General features: G+C 46.0%; 1 protein-coding gene across 1 annotated transcript in view; it reads right to left on the bottom strand.

Moving 5' to 3' along the window:
- The window catches only part of NAA25 (N-alpha-acetyltransferase 25, NatB auxiliary subunit), a 102,832-nt gene extending 76,177 nt beyond the window's left edge, over nucleotides 1-26,655 (bottom strand). The window contains exons 1-3 of the mRNA XM_073626004.1: nucleotides 26,561-26,655; nucleotides 2,840-2,925; nucleotides 1,912-2,050 (exon numbers count right to left, since the gene is read on the bottom strand). Of these exons, the coding sequence (XP_073482105.1) occupies nucleotides 1,912-2,050; nucleotides 2,840-2,925; nucleotides 26,561-26,618 (283 nt within the window). The 5' untranslated portion in view covers nucleotides 26,619-26,655. The remainder of the gene's footprint in view (nucleotides 1-1,911; nucleotides 2,051-2,839; nucleotides 2,926-26,560) is intronic.
- Between the last annotated feature and the right edge of the window lie 1,303 nt (nucleotides 26,656-27,958).

Here is a 27,958-nt window from a genome sequence, read left to right as displayed (position 1 = left end):
CGCGCCGTAGACAACAGCGCAGGTGCACTGAGCGTGCCGTTAGTGAAGGTGATCATGCTGTCACTGACGGCTCCCGCTTGCATGCGCCGGAGTGACGTCATCGCTGCTCCGGCCAGTCACAGCGCCGGAGCAGAGATACTCGGAAGAAAGATGGGCGCTTCGTTGAAGAGGGGACAGCGGTGACCTCGCAGGCTCCTGTGTCAGGCAAGTGACACGTAATGGGCTACTATGCGATGCATAGTAGCCCATTATGCTTTACCTTTGCAGGGAAACAGAGGAAGTAAACACATCCTCTTTAAGAGCTCTTTTACACTGATACGGTTTTAAAGCATTCCTATTGACTTACAATAGAAGGTGCATCTTTGGTGTGCTTTTGAAAAACTGCACCAAAGATGCAGCACTTTTTAAAGCACAGCGCACCTGCAGGTACATAAGATTTAAAGTGGTTCTAAAGGCAAAAGTTTTTTTTTTTTTTTATCTTAATGCATTCTATGCATTAAAGTGGATGTAAACCCAATGTCATCCTTTCTAAACTACTGCCATAGGGGTTATCTATAAGGATGTAAATGCCTCCTGCATGTATCTTTACCTGTCAAATGTCTCCCCTCTGTCTATTATGAGAGCTGAAAAACTGCAGATTCTGTGGGTGGGTCTGTTGTCTGGAGCTCGGTGGGTGGAGTTGTGATGTCAGTAGACTCCCCGCCCACCTCTACACTCCCATTGTCAATATGCATTTTCTCCTGTGTATTTCTTACACTGAACTTCTGCTATGATCTCTAACATCCAGTGAAAAGACAGGAAAGTAACCACATGACTTCAGCATGCCAAATCATGGTGAGGTGTGGAGCAATTAATCCTTGCAGAGCAGCAGAAGAAAGGAGTGGGGGTGGGAATTAAAAAATAATGCATGTCTTAGGCTAGTGCACAAGACATGTAAATCACCTGTCACTCACAGCAAGGGGGAGGATTTGACAAAGTTTTTCTCAGTTTGTCAAGATTTATCTCACTGAACAATAAAAAAGGATTGCTTAGAGCTGGATTAACTCTTCGTGGCAAGACTTGGCTCACAATTTTCGGGTTTACATCCACTTTAAGATAAAAAAACCTTCTTTGTGCAGCAGTTCTCCTAACACTTACCTGACCCCCAACTTGATCCAGCGATGTTGCACGAGAGCCTCAGCTGTCTGGGACTCTCCCTCCTGATTGACTGAGACAGAAGCAGGCTCCATTGGCTCCCGCTGCTGTCAAAGTCAGTGAACAAATGAGAAAAGAGGGGCCAAGCTGCAGCTCTGTGTCTGAATGGACACACAGAGCAGCGGCTCGGCTCGGGTGCCCGCGTAACAAGCTGCTTGCTGTGGAGGCACCCAGCAGGGGGCAGGAGCACCGGTGAGGGACCCGATTAGAGGATCTGGGATGCTTTGTGCAAATCCACTGCACAGGGCAGCTAAGTATAACATGTTTGTTATTTTTAAACAAGACTCACTAAAATGGGGAATAGTTTTCATATGGACTAAATGCATGTATGCCTTAATTTAAAAAAAATACCAAGACTTCAGTGTGAACTGCAGATATATTGTATCCCAGCTGGTGACCACCCTCACCTTACAGTGAGCATCAAGCAAAGTTGTGTTGCCTAAAAGCTCCACTCCAGAAAGAAAATAAGAAAAAAAGAAAAAAGAAAAAACCTCTCTGCTTTCCCGCCAGTGAGTGAATTAGACACCTGTAATGTGTTTAAGCACTCTTCAGTGTTTGAAGGACAAGGAAGGAGGGAATCCAGCCAAAAAGCACCCTTAGCCAAGAAGTGGAGAATGCTGCTGCACAGATTTTCCAATTGTTTACATTTCTACAAATTAAATTCTGTTAACCTGGAAATTGTGCAAAAAAATAAATAAATAAAAAATTTACACTTACGTCTGTGCATTTCCCTGTACAAGATGGTGAGTGCTTGCAAGGAGTTGTCATCAGTGGGCTCCAGAGCTGTTACCTCTTGGGCCAGCACAAACGCTTCATCTTGCTTCCCCGTTCGCTGTAACCCAATTGCTTTGAGAACCTAGGAGATATGTCACAGAAATTTAGTGACTCTGGTTAGTTTTTAATGCAACCCCTTTCATAAACTAATTAAATAGATTTCTACATTTTCAGAGAATAAATTAATTAAAGAGGTTCTAGAGGCAAAAGGTTTTTTGACCTAATGCAGTCTGCATCAAGGTAAAAACCTTACAATAGCAGTGCCCCCCAGCCCCCCCACAAAACACATACCCGAGTCCTCCATTGATGAAGTGCTGTGCCCAGCTGCAGCTCTTCTCTCTCCTGTACATTCTTGTACAGGCTTCACTGAGAGCAACGGGAGCCATTTAAATCATGTGAAGAGGCAGCGGTGGGAAGGGCTGAGCTATATACGGTTTGTCTATGGGCGTATACAGCAAGCTTTTGCAAAGCATTTGTGAAGCTTTTGGTAAGCTTCAAACAGCTTTGTTGAACATTTTAAGGAAATGCATTCCACTATGAAGAGGTTGAACGCAAATTTTAATGTTCAGTAAATTAAAAAAAAAAAAATAATACACAAGCCTTAAATCCAATAGCAAACTGTTTACATATTGTAGATTATCACACCTTAAATGTGGGCCTACATCAGTTTTCTTTTTAGGCGCTTTTTCTAGTATATTTCCACCTGGTAGCACCAGTATTCCAGAATATATTACATTTTTGTTTTTGGGTTTAGATAAGCTGAAGGGTGCTTCAAAGCCCTAAACAAAGTTGTTTAAAGCTTGCTGTACACTGCTCATATACATGCCGAAGCCCATGTGAACAAGACATGTAAGTACACCAATGGTAATACCTTGGCACAGTGCAGGTCTTTATGTTTTTTCAGCAGTTTCTCAGCTTGCTGAATTGCCATCTTGTTATTGCCATTATCCAGGTAATCTAGAATGTAAACATAAAAGAAAGAATGTTACTCACTAAAACATATTTATTTTTTTTAACTGTTGTACGTATCCGAATTTGACCTGCATGCTTCAGATGACAGCACTGTATTCCTTGAAGGAGAAATCCAGCGTGGGTGTAAATGTAAAATTCCAACCCCTTGCACAGGCTAAAAACGAAGAAGCAGCTCTGGCTGGTACACTCATCCGATCCCCACTGCTGTCCTTGTAATTCACTGATCCAACAATGTAGCACAGCGGCTCATCAAGGCTAATGGATGCCGGGCATCACAACTTGGTGATAGACAACAGTATCTACTTTGCAGAACCCCTAAAAACAGTGTGGGAATAAGTGCCGTCTGCTGTGTGTTCAGAACAAACCAAACATCATCCACAAATGAGGAAATTTATCAGCCACAAAATTATAATTCTGTCCAATGAATCCTGCGATTCTTACTTTCCTGACACAAGTAGCCATTCCTACTTCAGTTACAACTTCCTACGTCACCTATCTCCAGGCTGATGATTGGACAATGAATCTGCATTCTTATCCGTGTCCTATAAGCATCAATTTAACACACAGCAGTGAAGCTGAACCGGGACATAGCAGGTAGCTGTATAGCTGCACATGTGAACCCATTTCCTACATTCACCAGAGTTTTTACCTTCAATAGCATTAATCAATATTTTTGGGGAAGGCGTCTGAAAGAAAATTCAGCAAACAGGGATTTCACCTTGAGCTGATAAATATGTATTCTCATTCCCACAATTCAGATTCTACAATGCAAGGTGCCTTATGAATCTGCCACCTTCCCGCCATCACTTTGCCCACACCCCCAAATCTGCCACCTTCTCTCCACACCCACAAATCTGCCACTTTCCCTCCCTTGTTATCCCCAAACCTGCCACCTTCCCTCCCCTGCACCCCCCACACCCCCAAATCTGCCACCTTCCCTCCCCTGCACCCCCAAATCTGCCATCTTCCCTCCCTTGCATTCCCCACACCCGCAAATCTGCCACCTTCCCCACCCTGCATCCCCCACACCCCCCAAATCTGCCACCTTCCCTCCCCCACACCCCCCAAATCTGCCACCTTCCCTCCCCCACACCCCCCAAATCTGCCACCTTCCCTCCCCCACACCTGCCACATTCCCTACCCTGCATCCCCCACAAATCTGCCACCTTCCCTCCCCAGCACACCCAAATCTGCCACCTTCCCTCCACTGCATTCCCCACACCCCCAAATCTGCCACCTTCCCTCCACTGCATTCCCCACACCCCCAAATCTGCCACCTTCCCTCCACTGCATTCCCCACACACCCAAATCTGCCACCGCCATCCCTCCCTTACATCCCCCAAACCTGCCACCTTCCCTCCCCTGCATCCCCCCCCCCCGTATTCCCCCCCAAATCTGCCACCTTCCCTCCCCTGCATCCCCCCCCCCCGTATTCCCCCCCAAATCTGCCACCTTCCCTCCCCTGCATTCCCCACATCCCCCCCAAATCTGCCACCTTCCCTCCCCTGCATTCCCCACACCCCCCCAAATCTGCCACCTTCCCTCCCCTGCATTCCCCACACCCCCCCCCAAATCTGCCACCTTCCCTCCCCTGCATTCCCCACCCCACCAAATCTGCCACCTTCCCTCCCCTGCATTCCCCACACCCCCCCAAATCTGCCACCTTCCCTCCCCTGCATTCCCCACACCCCCCCAAATCTGCCACCTTCCCTCCCCTGCATTCCCCACACCCCCCCAAATCTGCCACCTTCCCTCCCCTGCATTCCCCACACCCCCCCAAATCTGCCACCTTCCCTCCCCTGCATTCCCCACACCCCCCCAAATCTGCCACCTTCCCTCCCCTGCATTCCCCACACCCCCCCAAATCTGCCACCTTCCCTCCCCTGCATTCCCCACACACCCCCAAATCTGCCACCTTCCCTCCCCTGCATTCCCCACCCCACCAAATCTGCCACCTTCCCTACCCTGCATGTCCCACACCCCACCAAATCTGCCACCTTCCCTACCCTGCATGTCCCACACCCCAAATGTGCCACCTTCCCTGCACCCCCCCCCAAATGTGCCACCTTCCCTCCCCTGCATCCCCCCCCCCAAATGTGCCACCTTCCCTCCCCTGCATCCCCCCCCCCCAAATGTGCCACCTCCCCTCCCCTGCATCCCCCCCCAAATGTGCCACCTTCCCTCCCCTGCATCCCCCCCCCCAAATGTGCCACCTTCCCTCCCCTGCATCCCCCCCCCCAAATGTGCCACCTTCCCTCCCCTGCATTCCCCCCCCCCAAATGTGCCACCTTCCCTCCCCTGTATCCCCCCCCCCCCAAATCTGCCACCTTCCCTCCCCTGCATTCCCCACACCCCCCCAAATCTGCCACCTTCCCTCCCCTGCATTCCCCACACCCCCCCCCCCCAAATCTGCCACCTTCCCTCCCCTGCATTCCCCACACCCCCCCAAATTTGCCACCTTCCCTCCCCTGCATTCCCCACACCCCCCCAAATCTGCCACCTTCCCTCCCCTGCATTCCCCACACCCCCCCAAATCTGCCACCTTCCCTCCCCTGCATTCCCCACACCCCCCCCCAAATCTGCCACCTTCCCTCCCCTGCATTCCCCACACCCCCCCCAAATCTGCCACCTTCCCTCCCCTGCATTCCCCACACCCCCCAAATCTGCCACCTTCCCACCCCTGCATCCCCCACACACCCCCAAATCTGCCACCTTCCCACCCCTGCATCCCCCACACACCCCCAAATCTGCCACCTTCCCTACCCTGCAACTCCCACACCCCAAATGTGCCACCTTCCCTGCAACCCCCCCCCCCCCCCCAAATGTGCCACCTTCCCTCCCCTGCACCCCACCCCCCAAATGTGCCACCTTCCCTCCCCTGCATCCCCCCCCCCCCAAATGTGCCACCTTCCCTCCCCTGCATCCCCCCCCCCCCAAATGTGCCACCTTCCCTCCCCTGCATTCCCCACAGCCTCAAATCTGCCAACTTCCCTCCTTTGCATTCCCCAACCCTGCCATCTTCCCTACCCTCCATCTCCCACACCCCAAATCTGCCACCTTCCCTCCACTGCATTCCCCACCCCCTCCCCCAAAAGGTGTGCCACCTTCCCTCCCCTGCACCCCCCCCAAATGTGCCACCTTCCCTCCCCTGCATCTCCCCCAAATGTGCCACCTTCCCTCCCCTGCATTCCCCACAGCCCCAAATGTGCCACCTTCCCTTCCCTGCATTCCCCAAAGCCCCAAATCTGTCACCTCCCCTTCCCTGCATTCCCCAAAGCCCAAAATCTGTCACCTCCCCTTCCCTGCATTCCCCAAATCTGCCACCTTCCCTTCCCTGCATTCCCCAAAGCCCCAAATCTGCCACCTTCCTTCCCCTGCATTCCCCACCCCCCAAATCTGCCACCTTCCTTCCCCTGCATTCCCCACCCCCCAAATCTGCCACCTTCCTTCCCTTGCATTCCCCAACACCCCCCAAATCTGCCACCTTCCTTCCCTTGCATTCCCCAACACCCCCCAAATCTGCCACCTTCCTTCCCTTGCATTCCCCAACACCCCCCAAATCTGCCACCTTCCCTCCCCTGCATTCCCCACACATCCAACCCTGCCACCTTCCGTACGTGCATGCAAAAAGGTGAGTAAAATCAGGCAAAATGTCAGTACATCCAAACACAGGAGTGCAAGTGTGAATGGAGCCTAATGCACATGGGTGGAAAAAAAAAAGAAACAAACGCCATTTTGAGACATTTTTCTTTTTTTCCCCCCTATGCCTCTGGACACAGATCTATTTCAGCAAATGAGGTTGATTTAATAAAACTGGAGTGCAAAATCTGGTTTCTTTGCAGAGCTGCACCAATCAGCTTAAAGCTTAAACAAGCTGAAGTTAAAAGCCGAGCTACAATGTACAGCTGCACCGGATTTTGCACCCTTAAGTTTTAGTAAATCAACCCCCACTGTGTCCATACACATTGTGGCATTTCAGTTTGAATTTTAGGGCAGTAGTCAGCCCCAAACCTGTGGTCAGAGCAGGGTGGATAAAAAACAATGATTTTTAAATCTGATGATTTTTATCAAATTTTATTCCAAAAGCATGTTTTTTAAAATCTAAGGACAAAGAATCTTAAATAGAAAACTAATAATTTAGTTTATTCAGCATGAAATGGAGCTTAGTTATGTAGCTTTATATTCTGAAATATTTACATTTTTGGTAAACTCATTCAATGAATCCAAGATAAAACAAAGTTCAGGAATATTCCTTTATCCCATTGTTTTGCAAATCTGTACACTACAAACTGTATGATTGAATCGGTTCTGATATCATCGTTTAACTAACCTGCAAGCTTATTATTAAAAATAGGAAACCTTAATTTTGTTCACAAATATTAAAGATTCACCTTTTGTCACTGCCTCGTCACCAGCCATCCCATTAAAGTGAATGGGACTGTCGGTGAGTCAACAGTGGGTCAGAGACGGAGGCACTGTGGGAATAGAAATAGAAAAACATCTTTAGAGAGAGAGACAGAACCTGCAACAGTCCATCTGGATCTGTAACAGCCCAACTGCCACACAGGCCGCCATCAGTACCATCTAAATCTGTCACAGCCCATTAGTACCATCTGAATCTGTAGCAGCCCATCTGTCACAGGCCGCCATCACTACCGCCACACAGGCCCGTCATAAGTACCGTCACACAGGCCATCAGTAACTTGTCAGTTCCGTCACACAGGCCGGCCATCAGTAGCACTACCAGTTCCGTCACACAGGCCAGCCAAAAGTACCGCCATTATGTCTCAAAGAGTTTATACAGTTGAGGAGGCATATAAAACATTCTTACCATGTCGAATGATGAGAGCAGCGGGGAGCTCCCATCATCCGATTCTGGTTTGGAGTATGAGCCAGTAGAGGGTAGTGGATCGGAGTCCGAGTCAGAGGAGGAAACCGTCCCTCCTAAAAGAACAGGGAGATCAGGACCAACATCAGAAAACCTGACTACCACCAGCAGCGCCAGACCCCAGGAAGAGGAGCCCAGTGCCAGTACTGGAAGTACACACCCAACCGGAAGAATCCAGGCCCAGTCCTACCTGCCCAATCACCTGGCAAAACCCTTATGGTTGCCTGCTTGCCCCCCCTTCACTGCACAGCCAGGCATGCAGCCCAACACTTTTTTTTCACAATTGGACCTTTTTTTATTTGTTTTTCGCCGAAGATTTGATGCAGTACATGGTGGACCAAACAAAGCTCTATGCAGAGCAATTTATTGCTGCCAACCCCAATTCATCCTACACCTGTAAGTTCCATTAGCGACGTCTCACACTAGACGAATTCAAATTGTTTTTGGGCCTTACTTTTAATATGGGGCTTACAAAGAAAAACAAACTGCATGCCTACTGGTCCACCAACCCCACCCACCACATGCCCATATATTCTGCTGTCATGTTTAGGAACGCTGCAATACGATTATGAGTTTCCTACTTTTCAACAACAATTCGCAGTGCCCTCCCCAAGATCATCCCAAATACGATAAATTGTATAAGATTCGCCCCCTAATAAATTCTTTTATCAAACAATTTTCTGAAGTGTTTATCCCTGACCAAAATATTTGTGTAGACAAATCCCTTATCCACTTTACTGGCCGGCTAGAGTTCAAGCAGTATATCCCAAGTAAGAGAGCCAGGTACAGGTTGAAATTGAATAAATTATATGATTGAGCCACTGGATATGTGCACACCTTCTGGATTTATGAAGGCAAAGACTCCCAAGCCCCAGCCCCGTGAGTGCCCCACATATATAGGAACCAGTGGTAAAATTGTCTGGGACTTTGCATACCCCGTTCAAAAAAGGATACCACTTATCTGTAGACAATTACTACAGCAGCTTGCCCCTTTGCTGTCACCTGTATCGTAAACAAACCCTGGCCCGCGGTACCTTCCAAAAAAATAGGAAGGGCTTCCCACAGAGTTTACTATCAAAATGGCTACAAAAGGGGGAATCTGCATTCATGAGGAGGTGTTGGCCATGAAGTGGCGGGACAAGAAAGATGTTCACATGATGCCTACCATCCACAATGACACCTTGGTGAAAATTCAGAGAAGATGTGGCCCCGTAATAAAGCCTGAATGTGTCCATGACTACAATCTGTATATGGGGGGTGGATTTAAATGATCAGATGCTACAACCATATTCGTCAACCCGCAAGTCTTGTTATTGGTATAAGAAATTACATTTTATCTGTTTCATATGGCCCTGTTCAATTCGTTTGTCTACTATCAAAAAAAAAAAAAAAATCACACAAAAACCAACCCATCACCTACCTCAAATATATTGAAGACATCGTCACTGCCCTAATTTATCAGCAAGGACCCGCCCCAGGAAGCATTCGCTCTGATAGTGTGAGTGGACTTCATGAGCAACATTTTCCCTATAGCATTACCCACGCAGAATCTTGAAGAAGACGCCAAAAGAGATGTGTATGCAGCAGTGGAGGAGTTAGAAGAGATACCAGCTATTATTGTCCCCAATGTCCCTCCCAACCTGGCCTGTGTATCTGTGATTGCTTCAGAAATCACACATACATCAGATATTAGTTCTTATTAGTAACAGACTGCCATTTCCACATTTCAAATACCTGTGTGAATCATTTGCCTGCTACCATGTTTCTACCTTCCATGTTAACTGACCCTAGCCTTTTTACCAACAATGTCTTTGCCTGCCTCTTCAACCACGTTTCTGACTTCCACGTGCACCGACCTCAGCCTGTTAAATCGACCATGTTTTTGCTTGCCACTTGGACTGATCTTTTGCCCTTCTACTTTAGTACACAGGGGTCTCACATATGCGAGGGGCTTCAGAATAGCGTTTAGAGTAGAAAAAAAATCAGTTTTTGGTTTTCTGTTTTCACAGAACCGGGTCTGGTTACCCGGAGGCTTCAAAGAGATTTGGGTGGGAGAAGCCTCTACCCCTGGCCCTAAGCTCGATGGTCCTTCCTGCTGCCTGGACCAATACTTTGGCTGTGCTGACCATATCGCTGTCTGTATAGACCAAGGACTTTATGGACTACGTTTCTTCCTGCTGCCTGGAACAATACTTAGGCTGTGTTGACCAAATCTCTGCCTGCTGCCTCCGACTATGGACAGTACCTGCCTGGACATCTCTGCCTGCACCAATGCTTTGGCTGTGCTAACAGCATCTCTGCTCTGCCTGTACTAACTATGGACAGTATTCCTGCCTACTGCCTGGACAATTGCTTTTGCTGTCGCTCACCACATCCCTGCCTGGACCGATGCACTACTAAAAACACAGGTAATCTTTTGTTATTTGGTATGTACATGCCATGTGTTAGAAATACGCAGGGCCTTAAAAAAAATGTGATCGGTAGCCAGGAAATTATACGTGCAATTTATGCTCCTAGAACACCTGGAGGTGCTACTTCAATGTTGGTCCTCTGTATTTGGCCAGGCTGCGTAAAAGTCTCACATGTGGTATGGCCATACTCAGGAGGAGCAGCAGAATGTATTTTGGGGTGTCATTTTTGCTATGTACATGCTATGTGTCGGAAATATCTTATAAATTGACAACTTTGTGTCATTTTTTTCCCCACATTTTCTGAAAACTTCTGGAAAAAAAATGAACCGTTCAAAAGACTCATTATGCCTCATAGATTATACAATGGGGTGTTTGCTTTCCAAAATGCGGTCATTTTATGGGCGTTTCCATTGTCCTGGTGTTCCAGGGCCTTCAAAAGAGTAATAGGTGGTTGAGAAATGAGATGTGTCATTTATGCTCGTAGAACGCATGAAGATGCTACTTCAATGTTGGGCCTCTGTATGTGGCCAGGCTATGTAAAAGTCTCACACACGTGGTATCGTTTTACTCAGGAGTAGCAGCAGAATGTATTTTGGGGTGTAGTTGCAAGTATGCATATGCTGTGTTCAAGAAATAACCTGTCAATACGATAAGTTTGTGTAAAAAAAAAAAAAAAAATAATATTTCTCCATTTTCCCAAGAATTGTGGTAAAAAATTACAACTTCAAAAAACTCACCATGCCTCTTAATAAATACCTTGGTCTGCCTACTTTCCAAAAAGGGGTCATTGGGGGGGGATTTGTACTTCCCTGGATTTAGATAGGCCTTCAGTACAACAGATGTGATCAATTTTCAGTGATTTGCACCATAACTTGTCGACTATAAAACTTTCACGCAGACTAAATAATATCCACTAATTTGGGTTATTTTTACCAAAGATATGTAGCAGTATACATCTTGGCCCAAATTTATGAAGAAAAATTACTTATTTGCAAAATTTTACAATTGAAAAAAAAAGTTTTTTTTTTTCCAAAATGTTCCCTTCGAAATGTTGATTAAATACCATCAAAAGAAAGCTCTATTTGTGAGAAAAAAAAAATGCTAAAAATTGTTTGGATACAGTGTAGCATGACACTGAATGTCATTCAAAGCGAGAGAGCACTGATAGCTGAAATTTGGTCTGGGCGAGAAGGCGTATTGTGCCCAGTATTGAAGTGGTTAAAAAAAATGCCATATACCTGTCAATATTCATAAACACCAAAATGAGCATTATTTTATGCTCCTGGCAGAAAGACAGGGTGTAGGTAGGAATATTTTAATGTGCACATGTGCATGAAACCTTAAAGTGAACCGCGATCACGTAATGTACCGTGTGTCACTTTGCTATAAGCGGCTTGTCTCCATTTAAATCAGGCCACAGAAATCGGTAAATCACTCCACTCTTCCCACACCCGTACGGCATCTTTCTGCTGATCACAAGTATCACAGGATATGAACCATCAGCTAGAAATAAGTGAAGGATGTAGAATTAAATAGATCTGGGACTTTTTTTAGTAAACTGTCCATAATTAAAAACCCATAGCACTTAGCAACTGGAAGTGTTCTTATACTTCTGAACAGCAGTTATATAGGCCGATTCCTTCAATGGGCCCCACAGACGGTACAATTTGGTAGCTATGGGTTATTTGGCTACTTTGTTTTTAGTTTGTTTTTTTTCCCCCAGAACAAAATAAATAGGTCTCCAACTAGACTGAGGAAAATGAAGCAGTTCTGTTATTAATGCACCTAAAACAAGAACTGTCAACAACAGCGGGCAAATTCTCATTTTCAATCTGACTGGATAGGAAAGGCAAAGCACCATTCTTTTCTCCGGCACTAATAACTAAGGCCAGCAAAGATAGGCTGTAGTCATCTCCCCAAACACTGGAGCTGAAGAACTGCTAATAAAAGGGGACTTTTTTACTGCACTATGATGTGCATGTCAGGAATTTGTTCATTGAAGCTTGTAAAGTTGCTGAAAGGTCTAATTTATCCAATGTTCCCAATAAATATGGCAACAGATCACAATGATAAGTATAGTCAGCTTGAACTATCTTTGTTATGGAAGGAAAAAAAAAAAAAAAACCACAGGCATATACAGACATGGTCAAATAGAAACATTGCTTCGTTCTTTGTGAAAAGTAATGCAATATTGTTGCCTTTATATCTTAATGCCTTGGATAGGTCATGAAGTAAAGGAAAATGTGAAAAGAGAGGACTGTTTTTGTAGAATAAGCATTCTAAAAATGGCCTGCCCAGATTTGTTGGTACCCCTGTAAAAGATCATAAATAAATGGATCAAAGGATGTCGGCTGGGAAGGGGGCTGACAGAGCAAACCACGAAGCAAAGCTAAGAACACACCAAAATTCGCACCTTTATGCATGATAAAAAAAAAACAAAAAAAAAACACACCATCAGTGTGCTGCTCCCCTCACAGCCCCCCTAATACTCACCTGAACCACCTTCTGGATCCAGCGATGTGCACGAGAGCCTTGGCCGTCCTCGGACTCCCGCTCCTCTTGGCTGAGACAGCAGCAGGAGCCATTGGGTCCCACTGCCGTCAATCAATTTTCCATCATTATTAGCGTGCACGGTATATGAAACGTGATCTGCGTTCGCAGCTGAGTATTGGTGTACTTTGGGCATTGGACCATTGTGGCTCGCAGGACTTTTTTGGTTTGGTCAATCACAGCCAGTTAGCCAATGGAGGAGAGAGAGCGTGGGTGGGGCAACGCTGCGGCTGGATGCATAGAACAGAGCCCAGGAGTGAGGACACACTAGTGTCCACGTAGAAAGAGACTTGGAGAGGAGAAAGAAGCACTAGCGGGGGACCCAAATAGAGGAGAATCAGGACTGCTCTGTGCAAAACCATTACAGAGCAGGTAAGTATGGCATGTTAATTTTACCCACTTGCTGACCGCCTAACATACATGTACTGAGGCAGGCCGGCTCTATTGCGCAAAATCGTGTACCTATAGGTCATTTTGCGCAATAGCCACTAGGTGGTGCACACGCCAGAGGTGGAGCCAATCAGCAGGTCCGGCGGACCCGATGTCCGCCAGCCACCTGTGATCTTTCCCGTGAGAGGCAGAATGGTGGTCTGCCTATGTAAACAAGGCAGATCGCTGTTTTGACAGGGGAGAAGATCCATGAATGGCCGGCTTAAGATTCAAACAAGCACTGCAAAATAACCCATAAGTCCAATCAACGTATTTTCTGTTTTCAGTACATGTACCTTGAAGCAGAGATTCATATTATTAGGGAACAAAGTCTTCATTTTTCAATGGCTCAGGGCAGTGTATAGTGACAGAGGATGGGATGAAGACACACACACACACACTATCTCAGGCACGATTATAACCATGTGGCCTCCAAATCAGTGCATCATTTCACAGAGAGGGTTTTTTTTCTTTAGAATGGAAATATTTTATTACGGCAACAAATAACATGGACACTGCTTCCTGGAGTTCTTTAATATTTCAGTGTTCTAGCTCATTATATAGATCTTGGCGTATGTAGAAATATAAAAACAGAATGGTAAACATTGGCTTTTCAACAAGCTATATACAGTTAAAAAGCAACATTCTGGCCAACCAAGCCAGATTTAGGCTCCATACACTCTAGCGTTTATTTTAAACTAAAAAAAAAAAAAATCCTGGAAAACAATCACTGGATAAAAAATGCTGGCGATAGCATTAGCTGTTTATTGGTATTTTTTATTAAAAGAAAAAAAAAAAAAAAAAAAGGAAGGACGCTGAAGCTCAAAAATGCTAATAGCCTAATGTAGTGTGCATGGACACTAAGGATTACGTCGGGCAATCGCAGGTGCCCGGCGGTCAACGGGCCCACCGGGTACACGCTGCGGGCGTGTTCTAGGAGCTTAAAAAAAAACAGTAGTGTGCATGGAGCCTAAAAGAGGACGGTCTCCTCTACTGATTTTTTTGGGTAGATTAAAAGGTCAGCTGCACACAAAACGAATGCTGTCTGGTTGCATCACATGTTGGCTATTACAATTTCCTGAGAAGTCCACTGGTGGGGAGTCTGTAGAAGAACTAGGCCTCATGCACATTGCACGTTTTTTACAGCTGCTGTTTTTGGCTTCAGATGTTTTTTTTCTGCAGCCAATAAAATCTCCAGCATGTTATCCTGTGTGTCCATGCACACATAGGCTGTTATCAGAAGTTTTTGGCCGGAAAAAAAAAAAACCCAGAACTAACGGGTTTTGAGCAGAGTTTTTCAGCTGTAACAAATGCTCCAACTCTGCTAAAAGCAAACACCAAAAAATGCTGAAAAGCGTGGTTATTCTGCATTTATCAGCGTTTTTGAGCCATACGCTTTTGTGGGAGTATATTTTTGTTAAAAAAAAAAAAAAGTGAAATAACACTACAGCTAAAAAACGCTACTGCAAAAAAACTCATTCTACAGCTAACACTACTGCCTTTTTTATAATGTCCAGTGTGCATGAGCCTAAACCACTGCAGCCCAGGAAGAATTTACCCCCTTCCTGACCAGGCCATTTTTTGCGATACAGCACTGTGTCGCTTTACCTGACAATTGCACAATCATGCCACCTTGTACCCAAACAAAATTGATGTCCTTTTTTTCCCGCACAAATAGAGCTTTCTTTTGGTGGTATTTGACCACCTCTGCGATTATTTTTTGCGCTATAAACAGAAAAAGAGCATCAATTTTGAAAAAAAAAAAAAAAAGCAAAACACAATAATTTTGTACTTTTTGCTGTAATAAATTTTCCAAAATTAAAAAAAAAAAAAAAAAATTTCCTCAGTTTACGTCGATATGTATTCTTCTACATTTTTTTTCTTACAAAAAATATTGCAATAAGTGTACATTGATTGGTTTGTGCAAGTTATAGCGTCTACAAAATAGGGCCATTTTTTTTTTTTTACTAGTAATGGCAGTGATCAGCAATTTTTATTTTGACTGCGACTTTGCGGCGGACACTTTTTTGGGACCATTGACATTTATACAGCGATCAGAGCTAAAAATAGCCATTGATTACTGTATAATTGTCACTTGCAGGGAATGGGTTAACACTAAGGGGCGATCAAGGGGTTAACGGTGTTCCCTAGGTGTTTTTTAACTGTGGGGGGGCATGGGACTGACTAGGGGAGGAGACTGATCAGTGTTCCTACTTAGTAGGAGCACACATTTGGTCTCTACTCCATTGAGAGAACCGGGATGTGTGCGTTTACACACACAGATATCGGTTCTCGCTCTGTCACGAGCGATAGCTGGTGCCCGTCGGTCAACGGGCCCACCGGGTACACGCATCGGCTCTGGGGACACGCTGCGGGCGCGCCCGCTAAAGTGTCTTAAAGAGCCGACATACAGCTATGACGGCTCACGCAGGGGAGCCAACTTGCCGCAGTATAACTGCAGCAGCTGGTCTGGAAGCGGTTAAAGTAGAACTATAGGCAAAAAATATTTTTCTTTATTTTTGGATAGAGTAAAGGAGGGCTAATATTTTTTTTTTTACCATCTGTATGCCATTGGAGAGATTTCCCTTCACCTCCTGTCACATAACCAAAACAGGAAGTGAGAGGAAATCCCTCCAAAGTGAGGGAATCCCAGGGTGTCACCATAACTAGTGTCTCCATTGGATTATTTCCCTCTATTACTGTTCTGGTGTCAACCAAAAATTTGGCTTTTTTTTTTTTACTTTCACTTTTGAGGATGATGATCAACAGGACAAAGAGGGTGAATCTCCACAACAGGGGGCACAGACAGCATTTTAGTAACTGGACTAGAGTTCTAATATCACCATGCTATCAAAAACGAATGCCTGGTTCACACCTATGCATTTTTTAGCGCATTTCTCACTTTTGCAGAAACACGCTACAATCAACTTAACATTGTTTCCTATGGGTCATGTTCACATTTGTGCATTTTATGGAAAGGACCAGGGACCAGCAGGTTGTGTTTTTGGTTCCATAGACTTCAATGGATCAAAAACGTGTACTGAAAAGCACAAAGTGCACCTGGAGTATGCAAACTGCATGCAGGTGTGAGGCCTTACATGGAGTCATGCTGCAACTCATCATGGAGGTTTGGTGACAGTGGGGTTGAGCAAAAACTAGCATGAGAATAGGTCTATAAAAAGAAGTCTTAAAGTATGCAACCCTTACCCACAGACATCCCATATACCCATTAAGGGTTCATTCACACGGGCAGAATAAATGCTGTGTTTAGACTGTGTAAAATACATGCCTAAAGTTCTCTTTTAATAGTGTGAGTAAAATCTGCTGGGCACATGTGCATGACTAAGCACAGGGCACATTTTTGTACGTAGAGGCAGCTGTGTGTATAGGCTCTGAAAACAATCCATGTTGGATTGCTTTTCAGAGGGTAGTAGAGCAGGGAAGCTACCAGGATTTTAATTTTTTTTAATTGACTGCCAAATTGATATCTTGAACGTATATACCACGCTGCAACAATGAGCCAAGTGTTTGGCTCATGGTTGCGGCGTAGCCCCATTCACTTGAATGGGTTGCCTTTGGTGGCTGTACTGCCTGGCGAAAGCAACAGGGGGTATTGCAGTCACGGCATGTATACAAACTGGAGAGGCTGCATGCTATATTTTTATTTTGGCGGGCAGGAAAACTGTTTTTACTGCTTGTAAACAAGGCCTAAAACTTTGAACACCTTTTGTTGTGATGCAACTGGAATTCACACTTCTAATTTAAAGGATAAGTTCTCCTTTAGTAACATGCTACATCTGTAATCAGAATGAACTACTAATAACGTTTACTAGGAGGTGCACCGAATGGACATTTTGGTGCCAAACCCCCGAAAATTACAATTTCTAAAATAAAAAATTATATATTATATATACACACACACACACAGCACCCCATATTGACAGAAAAACACAGAATTGTTGACATTTTTGCAGATTAAAAAAGAAAAACTGAAATATCACATGGTCCTAAGTATTCAGACCCTTTGCTGTGACACTCTTATTTAACTCAGGTGCTGTCCATTTTTTCTGATCATCCTTGAGATGGTTCTACACCTTCGAGTCCAGCTGTGTTTGATTATACTGATTGGACTTGATTAGGAAAGCCACACACCTGTCTATATAAGACCTTACAGCTCACAGTGCATGTCAGAGCAAATGAGAATCATGAGGTCAAAGGAACTGACTGAAGAGCTCAGAGACAGAATTGTGGCAAGGCACAGATCTGGCCAAGGTTACAAAAAAATTTCTGCTGCACTTAAGGTTCCTAAGAGCACAGTGGCCTTCATAATCCTTAAATGGAAGACGTTTGGGATGACCAGGACCCTTCCTAGAGCTGGCCGTCCGGCCAAACTGAGCTATCGGGGGAGAGGAGCCTTGGTGAGAGAGGTAAAGAAGAACCCAAAGACCACTGTGGCTGAGCTCCAGAGATGCAGATGGGAGAAAGTTGTAGAAAGTCAACCATCACTGCAGCCCTCCACCAGTCAGGGCTTTATGGCAGAGTGGCCCGACGGAAGCCTCTCCTCAGTACAAGACACATGAAAACCCGCATGGAGTTTGCTTAAAAAAAAAAAACACCTGAAGGACTCCAAAATGGTGAGAAATAAGACTCTCTGGTCTGATGAGACCAAGATAGAACTTTTTGGCCTTAATTCTAAGCAGTATGTGTGGAGAAAACCAGGCACTGCTCATCACCTGTCCAATACAGTCCCAACAGTGAAGCATGGTGGTGGCAGCATCATGCTGTGGGGGTGTTTTTCAGCTGCATGGACAGAACGACTGGTTGCAATCAAGGGAAAGATGAATGCGGCCAAGCACAGGGATATCCTGGACGAAAACCTTCTCCAGAGTGCTCAGGACCTCAGACTGGGCCGAAGAAAGACAATGACCCTAAGCACACAGCTAAAATAACAAAAGGAGTGGCTTAACAACTCCGTGACTGTTCTTGAATGGCCCAGCCAGAGCCCCGACTTAAACCCAATTGAGCATCTCTGGAGAGACCTAAAAATGGCTGTCCACCAACCTTTACCATCCAACCTGACAGAACTGGAGAGGATCTGCAAGGAGGAATGGCAGAGGATCCCCAAATCCGGGTGTGAAAAACTTGTTGCAACTTTCCCAAAAAGACTCATGGCGGTATTAGATCAAAAGGGTGCTTCTACTAAATACTGAGCAAAGGGTCTGAATACTTAGGACCATGTGATATTTCAGTTTTTCTTTTTTAATAAATCTGCAAAAATGTCAACAATTCTGTGTTTTTCTGTCAATATGGGATATATATATATATATATATTATACACACACACACAGAGCAGTTGAGGCTGCTTAGAAAGGGACTGGGATATCTCTATCCTCAGTTCCTTTCCATGTCTCAAAGGGGAGTTATCAGGGGTCAACACTGTCCACCCAGGTATCGGGTGAAGCATCGGGGGGATTTGCACGAGTACAAGTACTCCTGCAAATACTCGGTATCGGGACCGATACTGGACAACCCTAATTTGAACAGGCTGTCTGCACGCAGCTGCATGGAACACCTATGCATCCCACGTGGGTTAAGACGGGCCTGTCTCTAAATGGAGACTACAAGAGCCCATTTCAACACAGATAATGCACACTTAATGCACTGTCTTTGGACTGTAGGAGGAAACCAGAGAACTTGGAGGAAACCCATGTAGGCGCACGTGGAAACAGGCAGACACCATGCAGGTAGTGCTGTGGTAAGAACTTAAAGTAGGACTAGTTAAGAATTTGTTCCCGACACACATCATCTTAGCAGGACAAGGTCCTCAGAATGAACACAGAGAAAGTCACCTCCACCACCAATCAAGAAATGTACAAAACTAGCCATGTGGGCCACCTGTTTCCAAGAAGTGAGGACAGCAGCATTTTCTCAATATAGAACATGCACCAAGCCAGAGCTACATTCCATCCACAAGCGTGTATGACACATTGAGGTTGATTTACTAAAGGCAAATCCACTCTGCACTGCAAGTGCACTTGGAAGTGCAGTCACTGTAGATCTGAGGGGAAAATCTGAAATAAGGGGAAGCTCTGCTGATTTTATCATCCAATCATGTGCAAGCTAAAATGCGTTTTTTTATTTTCCTTGCGTGTCCCCTCAGATCTACAGTGACTTAACTTGCAGTGCACAGTGGATTTGCCTTCAGTAAATAACCCCCAATGTGAAAAACTAAGAACAAATCAAACAGATGTCAGCAGCTCAAAGCTGTAATAAATGACTATATAAATATTTATAACAAACACCATGTGTTTAAAAGGCCAAAAGTTTCATTCAAAAATTTGGAAGAGCGTTTAGTCCATACATCCTATGCACAGAGAGTACTGGGCTTTCATAGGATATCTTTCAGTATGTAACCTCAAGCCTATTCCCAACTGCAAAATGAATCCACAGCAAAATAAAAACAATCAAATTGTATTGAATGGTGGAGTGTCAGTGACCCACATAGCTTTCACTGCTAGCTGGAAGACTCAGCCTTGGGAGATTGGCTCTTCAGGCTTGATTACACTGGTACTGCCCTCTGAAGAATATTCAGTGGTGTATCACATTTCAGAGGGTGTTTGGCGAGCAGTGAGATGGTGTTATGTTGCCTCCTCACTGCTTGTTTTAGCCCTGAAAGACCCGTACCACTTGTGGTTCACACACCAGGTGCTTGAGCTGTGAACACAGTACGAAAATCAGAATGGAAAAGTCTGAAGACGAGCTGTCTGCGAATTTTCGGATCGTCAGTACGGTGCATTCGACAGCCGATTTGACTTTTACATCAGACAAAAGCTGGATGTGCAGGCTATAATGTTTTTGTCGGATGTGAACTCATCGTCTGATTTTCGGATGGTCAGTGCAGAAATCGTCACACGAAAGTCGAACATACACACACGCATGATCGGAATCAAGGTACGACTGGGAAGAGTTCGGTCTTGTAAACTACTGTTCGTAATCTAGAATTAACATTCGTGACGCAGCAATTGATGAAATGTCGAAATGCAGCGCACATTCTCATCTTCTTTAATGGGATAATAACAAAGCTGCTTTGCTGGTGATACTGATCTAGATATGCCAAACATATTTTAAAAGGCATTTTGTACGATCTGAAAATCGCGAATCAACGCTCACCAAACTTCTACTAACATGAAAATAGCAGAAGGGGCCCAAAGGGTGGCACTTGAGAAATAAACTTCCTCTTTATACTCTCATAGTACCTCACTATGTTCGTGTTTGTCAAACGACAATTTGCAGATAGGTAGTATACTAGACAAAATCCTGCACACGCACTTTTGAAAAAAATCAGACGCTCGGTCATCCAACAATCAGACCGTGTGTACGAGGCTTAAGACTGCACAGATAAGAAGTGTAGAGGTATGAATGAGCCCCATAGAAAATAATGGTCATCAACCTGCTGTGCATCAGCCAATGAGGACTGAATGTTGGGTATATTTTTTTGGCATTTTGTAAGCACACTGGATTTTGAGTTTTATATTCAACACAGCCTCATCTTACATAAAGATCTCCTATTCTGGGGAATTCATAATAAGGTCTACAATAATTCAGCATGACATTGTGTCTTTCCAATACAAATGTCAGTCCTTGCCCTAAATTCAAGCACCTGTTGAAAACACTCCATCCTGGGTTCAGCTGCTGAGCTCTCTCTTTGAGTTGCACCCATCATTGTAGTTGGATGGGCGGAGCCTGATGGGGATTGGAGGACACAATCAGATCTGCCCCCCTTGTGACTGACAGTAGGCGGATCCATAGCCAACAGACAGTGATACTGGCTCTAGGATCTGCCCACTGCCTATCACAAGGAGAACGTGGACCTGACTGGGAACCTCAGCTTATCCATCAGGCTCTGCCCACTGTCAGCATTACCAGTTGCCAGGAGCCCGTCAACATCCTGGACAACCAGTGACAAGAGGGGAGGGGGTAGCGGCTGTAAATATGGGCACGCTGCCCATCTCTCTACACCAACTTACAGATGGTGTTAAAGCTGTAGTAAAGTCCGCTTTTTGTATTTATGCCTATAATAAAGTAGGTAAATAACGCCTAATATGCACAACAGTTTAGGAGATATTTACTTTGGTAGCAACTGGTGACATCACAGGTGCATGTGCACTGCGCTGATGATGCCATCCATTCAGAGTTGTGCCGTGACGTTGGCTCCTGTGTGCATGAGTGATGTAATTGCAGCTTGGCCATTTAAGCAGCTAGAGCCAGCAAACACAGAAAGGAAGACCGGGTGAAGATGGAAACCCTGTCAGCAGCGACAGCACTGCTGGAGGGCTTTGTTTTAGCCCCAGTTCACACTGATGCGATAAACAGCGTTTCCTCTGTGTTTCCCGTGCTGTGTAGCAATCACACTGTTCATGCGATCTGCTGCATTTGACGGAACTGGATTGCATGTGTTTGAACACTCAAGCGATCCAGTTCCAGTGCAAAAAAAAAAAAAAAAAAAAAAAGCTGCCCACCTTTTTTTCCCCTCCTTTTAAAATGCGGATGCGGTGCGATTTAATCCATTCAAAATGAATGACTCAAATTGCATGCACAGAATATACTCAGTGTGACCCAGGGGCTTAAGGTAAGTATGTCATAATGTGCTAGTGTGTGATGCATACTAGCACATAATGACAACCTGCAGGGGCCCAATTTTCTTTTTGGGTGGTTTACTACCGCTTTAAGCCTGGGTTCACATTCATGTTGTGCAGGACACCGCATGTAATTCGCACAGGAAGCGCAGCACATTCCTGTGTGAAATACATGCGGTGTCTCTGGGGTGCAATTTGAGCCATGGATTTGTATGGCTCAAATCGCACTGCATTCGCACCAAACTCCCACGCAATCCAATTCTGCAAATAGCAATGCATTTTGCTAACTGATTGCGGGGGTGTCATTAACATACACTCTGCAATCGGTTCACATGAGCAGGTTGCGATTTTGATGCGTTGTGGAATCCACAGAGAATTCGCACAGCATCTAGTATGAACCGAGGCTAAAGGCTAAGTTCACCTTTAGGGAAAAGAAAATAATAAATGCACGTATTTTTGCAGGAAAACAAAAATAAAAATTTACATTTATTATTTTATCCCCTAGTAGCCTGCAGAGCATTACACCTGCAATCAGTGGATTGTGACTGCAATGTCAGGCTCCTGCAGACATGTCCTCCAGCTTATACCTCTGTATTGGAAAGTTGGAAGACTTGTGAATTGACTATGATCACACTCACTAGCACCCTCACAGTCCATTGAGGACTACAAGCCGTCTGCCTTGGTGGCAGAAGGGACTTGTGTATTATTCATTCACAAATCCATGTGAATGACGCAACTGTGCGGGCGGAGCCCCTTTTAATTGAAGTGCGCAAAGTGACACCTTTCACGTCACCGTATAGCGGCACGGGGCGTTGCACTGCTGTACAGTGAAGTGCGACCCCTTCCTGTATTCTGTGATACCATAGGAGCACGTGTGCATTTTAGTGTGTTGAAGTATGAACATCCAACTCACATGTTCCTGTAGAAATGGCTGTGCATATAAACGGGTGCTGTAGTGACCAATGGCTGGAACCGTGTCAAGTCAGAGCAAGAGAATGTCACCAGCAAACCAAGGATCTCCAGAATGGGTCCAGTTTACCCCCCTTAATGACCAGGCCATTTTTTTTTGTGATACGGCACTACGTTACTTTAACTGACAATTGCACAGTCGTGTGACCCAGTACACAAATAAAATTGATGTCCTTTTTTTCCCCATAAATAGAGCTTTCTTTTGGTGGTATTTGATCACCTCTGCTTTATATTTTTTGCGCTATAAACAAAAAAAAAAGTGACGTCATTGAAAAAAACAACATTTTTTACTTTCTGCTATAGAACACATCCAATAAAAGAAAAAAAAAAATCAAATAATTTCTTCATCAATTTAGGCCGATTTGTATTCTGCTACATATTTTGATAAAAAAAATATATATATATCTTAATAAGTGCATATTGCTTGGTTTGCACAAGAGTTATAGCATCTACAAACTATGGGATATTTTTCTAGAATTTATATTTATACTAGTAATGGTGGCGATCAGCGACTTATATCATGATTGCGACGGACAAATCGGACACTAAAGGTGAATTCACACTATACAATTTTCTTTAGATTTTTATCTTTAGATTTACCAAAACCATATAATATGAGGTCACACCTAAACACTTTCATTTTGTATGCAATCAGGCAGGCCCTTACATTACATAGTTGAAGGTAAATCTAAAGGAAAAGTTGTATAGTGTGTATGCCGCTTAAAGAGGAAGTAAAGTCTACCCCTTTAATTGTACCTACTGGTAAGCTTATAAAATAAGGCTTACCTATAGGTACTGTAAAGATCTCCTAAACTTGCACCGTTTAGGAGAGATTTACTATATACGCTGCCACCGATGTCATCAGCACATGCGCACAGAAAGAATGGCCCACTCATGCCGTTTCTTCAAGGCCCGTGCTGTGACCAGCAGCACCTGCGTGGGAGTGATGTAATCGCCGCTCCGACCAATTACAGCACCGGAGCCCCCGAACCTGGAAGTAACTCGGGGAAACATGTCGGCCATGTGAGCAGTGTCCTGGCGTCGACCCAGGGCATCGTTCTAAGATAATTATTTAATAATGAGCTAGTATGCAATACATACTAGCTCATTACGCCTTTGTCTTGCAGGGTTTTTTTTTTTTTTTGGGGGGGGGGGGTATTTTCTTTTGGAGGTTTACAACCTCTTTAACCACTTCCCGCCCGCCCTATAGTGGATTGACGTCCAGGAAGTGGTTCTGTTATCCTGACTGGACGTCATATGACGTCCAGCAGGATAACATGCCGCAGCGCGCCCCCGGGGGCGCGCATCGCGGCGATCGGTGGAGCGGTGTGTCAGTCTGACACACCGCTACACTGATCTTGGTAAAAAGCCTCCGGCGGAGGCTCTTTACCACGTGATCAGCCGTGTCCAATCACGGCTGATCACGCTGTCAATAGGAAGAGCCGTTGATCGGCTCTTCCTCACTCGCGTCTGACAGACGCGATTAGAGGAGAGCCGATCGGCGGCTCTCCTGGCAGGGGGGGTCTGCGCTGATTGTTTATCAGCGCAGCCCCCCCGCAGATCACCACACTGGACCACCAGGGAAGGGGCAACATGTGGATGGCCAGGTATGTACCCCATGGCCATCCACATGTGCCCAATCTGTGCCAATCAGTGCCCACAAATGGGCACTGATTGGCACCATTATGTTGCAGTGATGCCCAGCAATGCCACCCTTAGGGGCATCACTGCAAACAAGCAGTGCCATCAGTGCCACCCATCAGTGTCCATTCATGCCACCTGTCAGTGCCCATCCGTACCCATCAGTGCCCATCTATCAGTGCCCATCTATGCCCATCTGTGCCAACTATCAGTGCCACCTATGAGTGCCCATCTGTGCCACCTATGAGTGCCCATCTGTGCCACCTATGAGTGCCCATCTGTGCCACCTATGAGTGCCCATCTGTGCCACCTATGAGTGTCCATCAGTGCCACCTATGAGTGTCCATCAGTGCCGCATACCAGTGCCACCTATCAGTGCCCATCAGTGCCACCTCATCGGTGCCACCTCATCGGTGCCCATCAGTGCCGCTGTATCAGTGCCCGTCAGTGCAGCCATATCAGTGCCCGTCATTGAAGAAGAAAACGTACTTATTTACAAAAAAGTTTTAAACAGAAACAAAGAAAAACTATTTTTTTTTCAAAATTTTCGGTCTTTTTTTATTTGTTGCGCAAAAAATAAATACCGCAGCGGTGATCAAATACCACCAAAAGAAAGCTCTATTTGTGGGAACAAGATGATAAAAAATTTGTTTGGGTACAGTGTAGCATGACCGCGCAATTGTCATTCAAATTGTGACAGTGCTGAAAGCTGAAAATTGGTCTGGGCGGGAAGGTGTCTAAGTGCCTGGTATTGAAGTGGTTAAGTGAGACTTTTTTGGGGACCAGCGACACCAATACAGTGATCAATGCTAAATAATATGCACTGTAACTGTACTGACACTGGTAGGGAAGGGGTTAAAATGGGGCATTTAAATGGTTTCTAATGGGGGGGGGGTGTGTGCTTGTACTGCACGAAGACAGATCGGTGTTCCTGCTTAGAAGAAACACAAGATCTCTGTCTTCTGTCACAGAATGCCATTCTTTCTGCCACAAAACGATTGGCGGGTCTGCCGATTGGCTCCCGCCGTGTCCAATCACAGCAGGAGCTGATCGCCAGCGGGGCGCGACTCACGTCCAGGTCCGTGATTTTGCGCTGAAGGGCTGCCCTGCTGCAGTATATATGCGTGGGGGCGGTCCAGAAGTGGTTCATCAGCGATCACATTGTTACAGCAGATTGCAAAACATTGAAGCCACGCAGGACCTTCACCTGGCGTGCGATTGTCACATCCCTCAAAGCCACACAGGACCCCTTCGTCTGGCGTGCGATTATCACATCCCTCAAAGCCACGCAGGACCCCTTCGTCTGGAGTGCGATTATCACATCCCTCTAAGGCACGCAGGACCCCTTCGTCTGGAGTGCGATTATCACATCCCTCAAAGCCACACAGGACCCCTTCGTCTGGCGTGCGATTATCACATCCCTCAAAGCCACGCAGGACCCCTTCGTCTGGAGTGCGATTATCACATCCCTCTAAGGCACGCAGGACCCCTTCGTCTGGCGTGCGATTATCACATCCCTGATGAAGGGGTCCTGTGTGTCTCCAAAACGTTGCAATCTGTGGTAACGATGATCACTGATAAAGGCTCTGGACCCACTCTGGAGATCCTCGGTGTGCTGGTGACATTTGTGTGAACATAGACCCCTATTATTTTCTCTCAGTGCACTCATGTGACCTGACCCTAAGGAACTATGGGAATGTGTCATATGATTTGGTCAAGAAACTGAAAGTGGCAGTGGGGCTTTAAGGTCCATACCACCTAGAAATGGTGCCAATGATTCCCTGCCTCCCCCCATGTATAGTGTACATCTCCATGACCCTATGTGCCCCCGGGGGGGGATGGATCCAGCCTGCTATGGTGATCATCCTCCCCAGGATCCATACATTATGACAGCCTACAGATCCGGCTCATCTACAACCATAGAGATCCGAGCACAGCATGCCAGGCCCCGGATCACCCCGCCCGGCCAGCCATTCATCGGCTCCACTGTCTCCTCCGGTGCCGGGCCTACCTACTGCCCCGCCGCTAAAGAGCCCTTCACTACCGACACCGGCCGCCCCGTGCTCAGCGGTCCTCCCCACTCCCCGGTCTCTCACCGTAGATAGGTCGGAGCCTCCTATCGTTGGGATCCTGCACATGGCCCCGCGCCGCCATGATGACAAGCGCAGAAGCGGAGTGCGCATGCGCGACAGGAAGCGGACGGCGGCGTTAAAGGGCCAGGCCAGCACCGGTGGGGAGCAGAGTGAGGAGCTCTCTGTCCTGGAGTCGTACTGCACAACGGATGCACTGTGTTCCTTATCATACTCCCATGATCTGAGTCATGGCCTTCCAGCCATTCAATGGAACTGACAAACACAGCGTATTCTCAGCTCTTCTAATGCCCCGTACACACACGATCAGATACGGTGCTGCGTTATGCCCCGTACACACACGATCAGATACGGCGCTGCGTTATGCCCCGTACACACACGATCAGATACGGCGCTGCGTTATGCCCCGTACACACACGATCAGATACGGTGCTGCGTTATGCCCCGTACACACACGATCAGATACGGCGCTGCGTTATGCCCCGTACACACACGATCAGATACGGCGCTGCGTTATGCCCCGTACACACACGATCAGATACGGCGCTGCGTTATGCCCCATACACACACGATCAGATACGGCGCTGCGTTATGCCCCGTACACACACGATCAGATACGGCGCTGCGTTATGCCCCGTACACATGATCAGATACGGCGCTGCGTTATGCCCCGTACACACACGATCAGATACGGCGCTGCGTTATGCCCCGTACACATGATCAGATACGGCGCTGCGTTATGCCCCGTACACACACGATCAGATACGGCGCTGCGTTATGCCCCGTACACACACGATCAGATACGGCGCTGCGTTATGCCCCGTACACACACGATCAGATACGGCGCTGCGTTATGCCCCGTACACACGATCAGATAGGGCGCTGCGTTATGCCCCGTACACACCATCAAATACACACGATCCGAAAATCGGACGACAGATCATTCGTATTTGTTCAGATCTTCTTGCAAGGTTTCCACATCCTGCAGAGAAGTTATTGCCCTGCTTAGCTTAGTATGGTCCGCAAATACAGATATTGAACTGTTTAGTCCATCCTCAAAATAGGATTGGTCCCCGGATAGAACCCTGGGGGACCCCACTACCCATCCCTGACCATTCTGAGTACTCCCCATTTATCACCATCCTCTGAACTCGCCCTTGTAGCCAGTTTTCAATCCATGTACTCACCCTATGGTCCATGCCAACGGACCTTACTTTGTACAGTAAACGTTTATGGGGAACTGTGTCAAATGCTTTTGCAAAATCCAGATACGCCACGTCTACGGGCCTTCCTTTATCTAGATGGCAACTCACCTCCTCATAGAAGGTTAATAGATTGGTTTGGCAAGAACAATTCTTCATGAATCCGTGCTGATTACTGCTACTGATACCATTTTCATTACTA

The sequence above is a fragment of the Aquarana catesbeiana genome, linkage group LG01, assembly GCF_042186555.1.
Source record: "Aquarana catesbeiana isolate 2022-GZ linkage group LG01, ASM4218655v1, whole genome shotgun sequence".
Classification (NCBI taxonomy): Eukaryota; Metazoa; Chordata; class Amphibia; order Anura; family Ranidae; genus Aquarana; species Aquarana catesbeiana.
The sequence above is the reverse complement of the archived record's forward strand: the minus strand, read 5'-3'. Positions and strand labels throughout refer to the sequence as shown.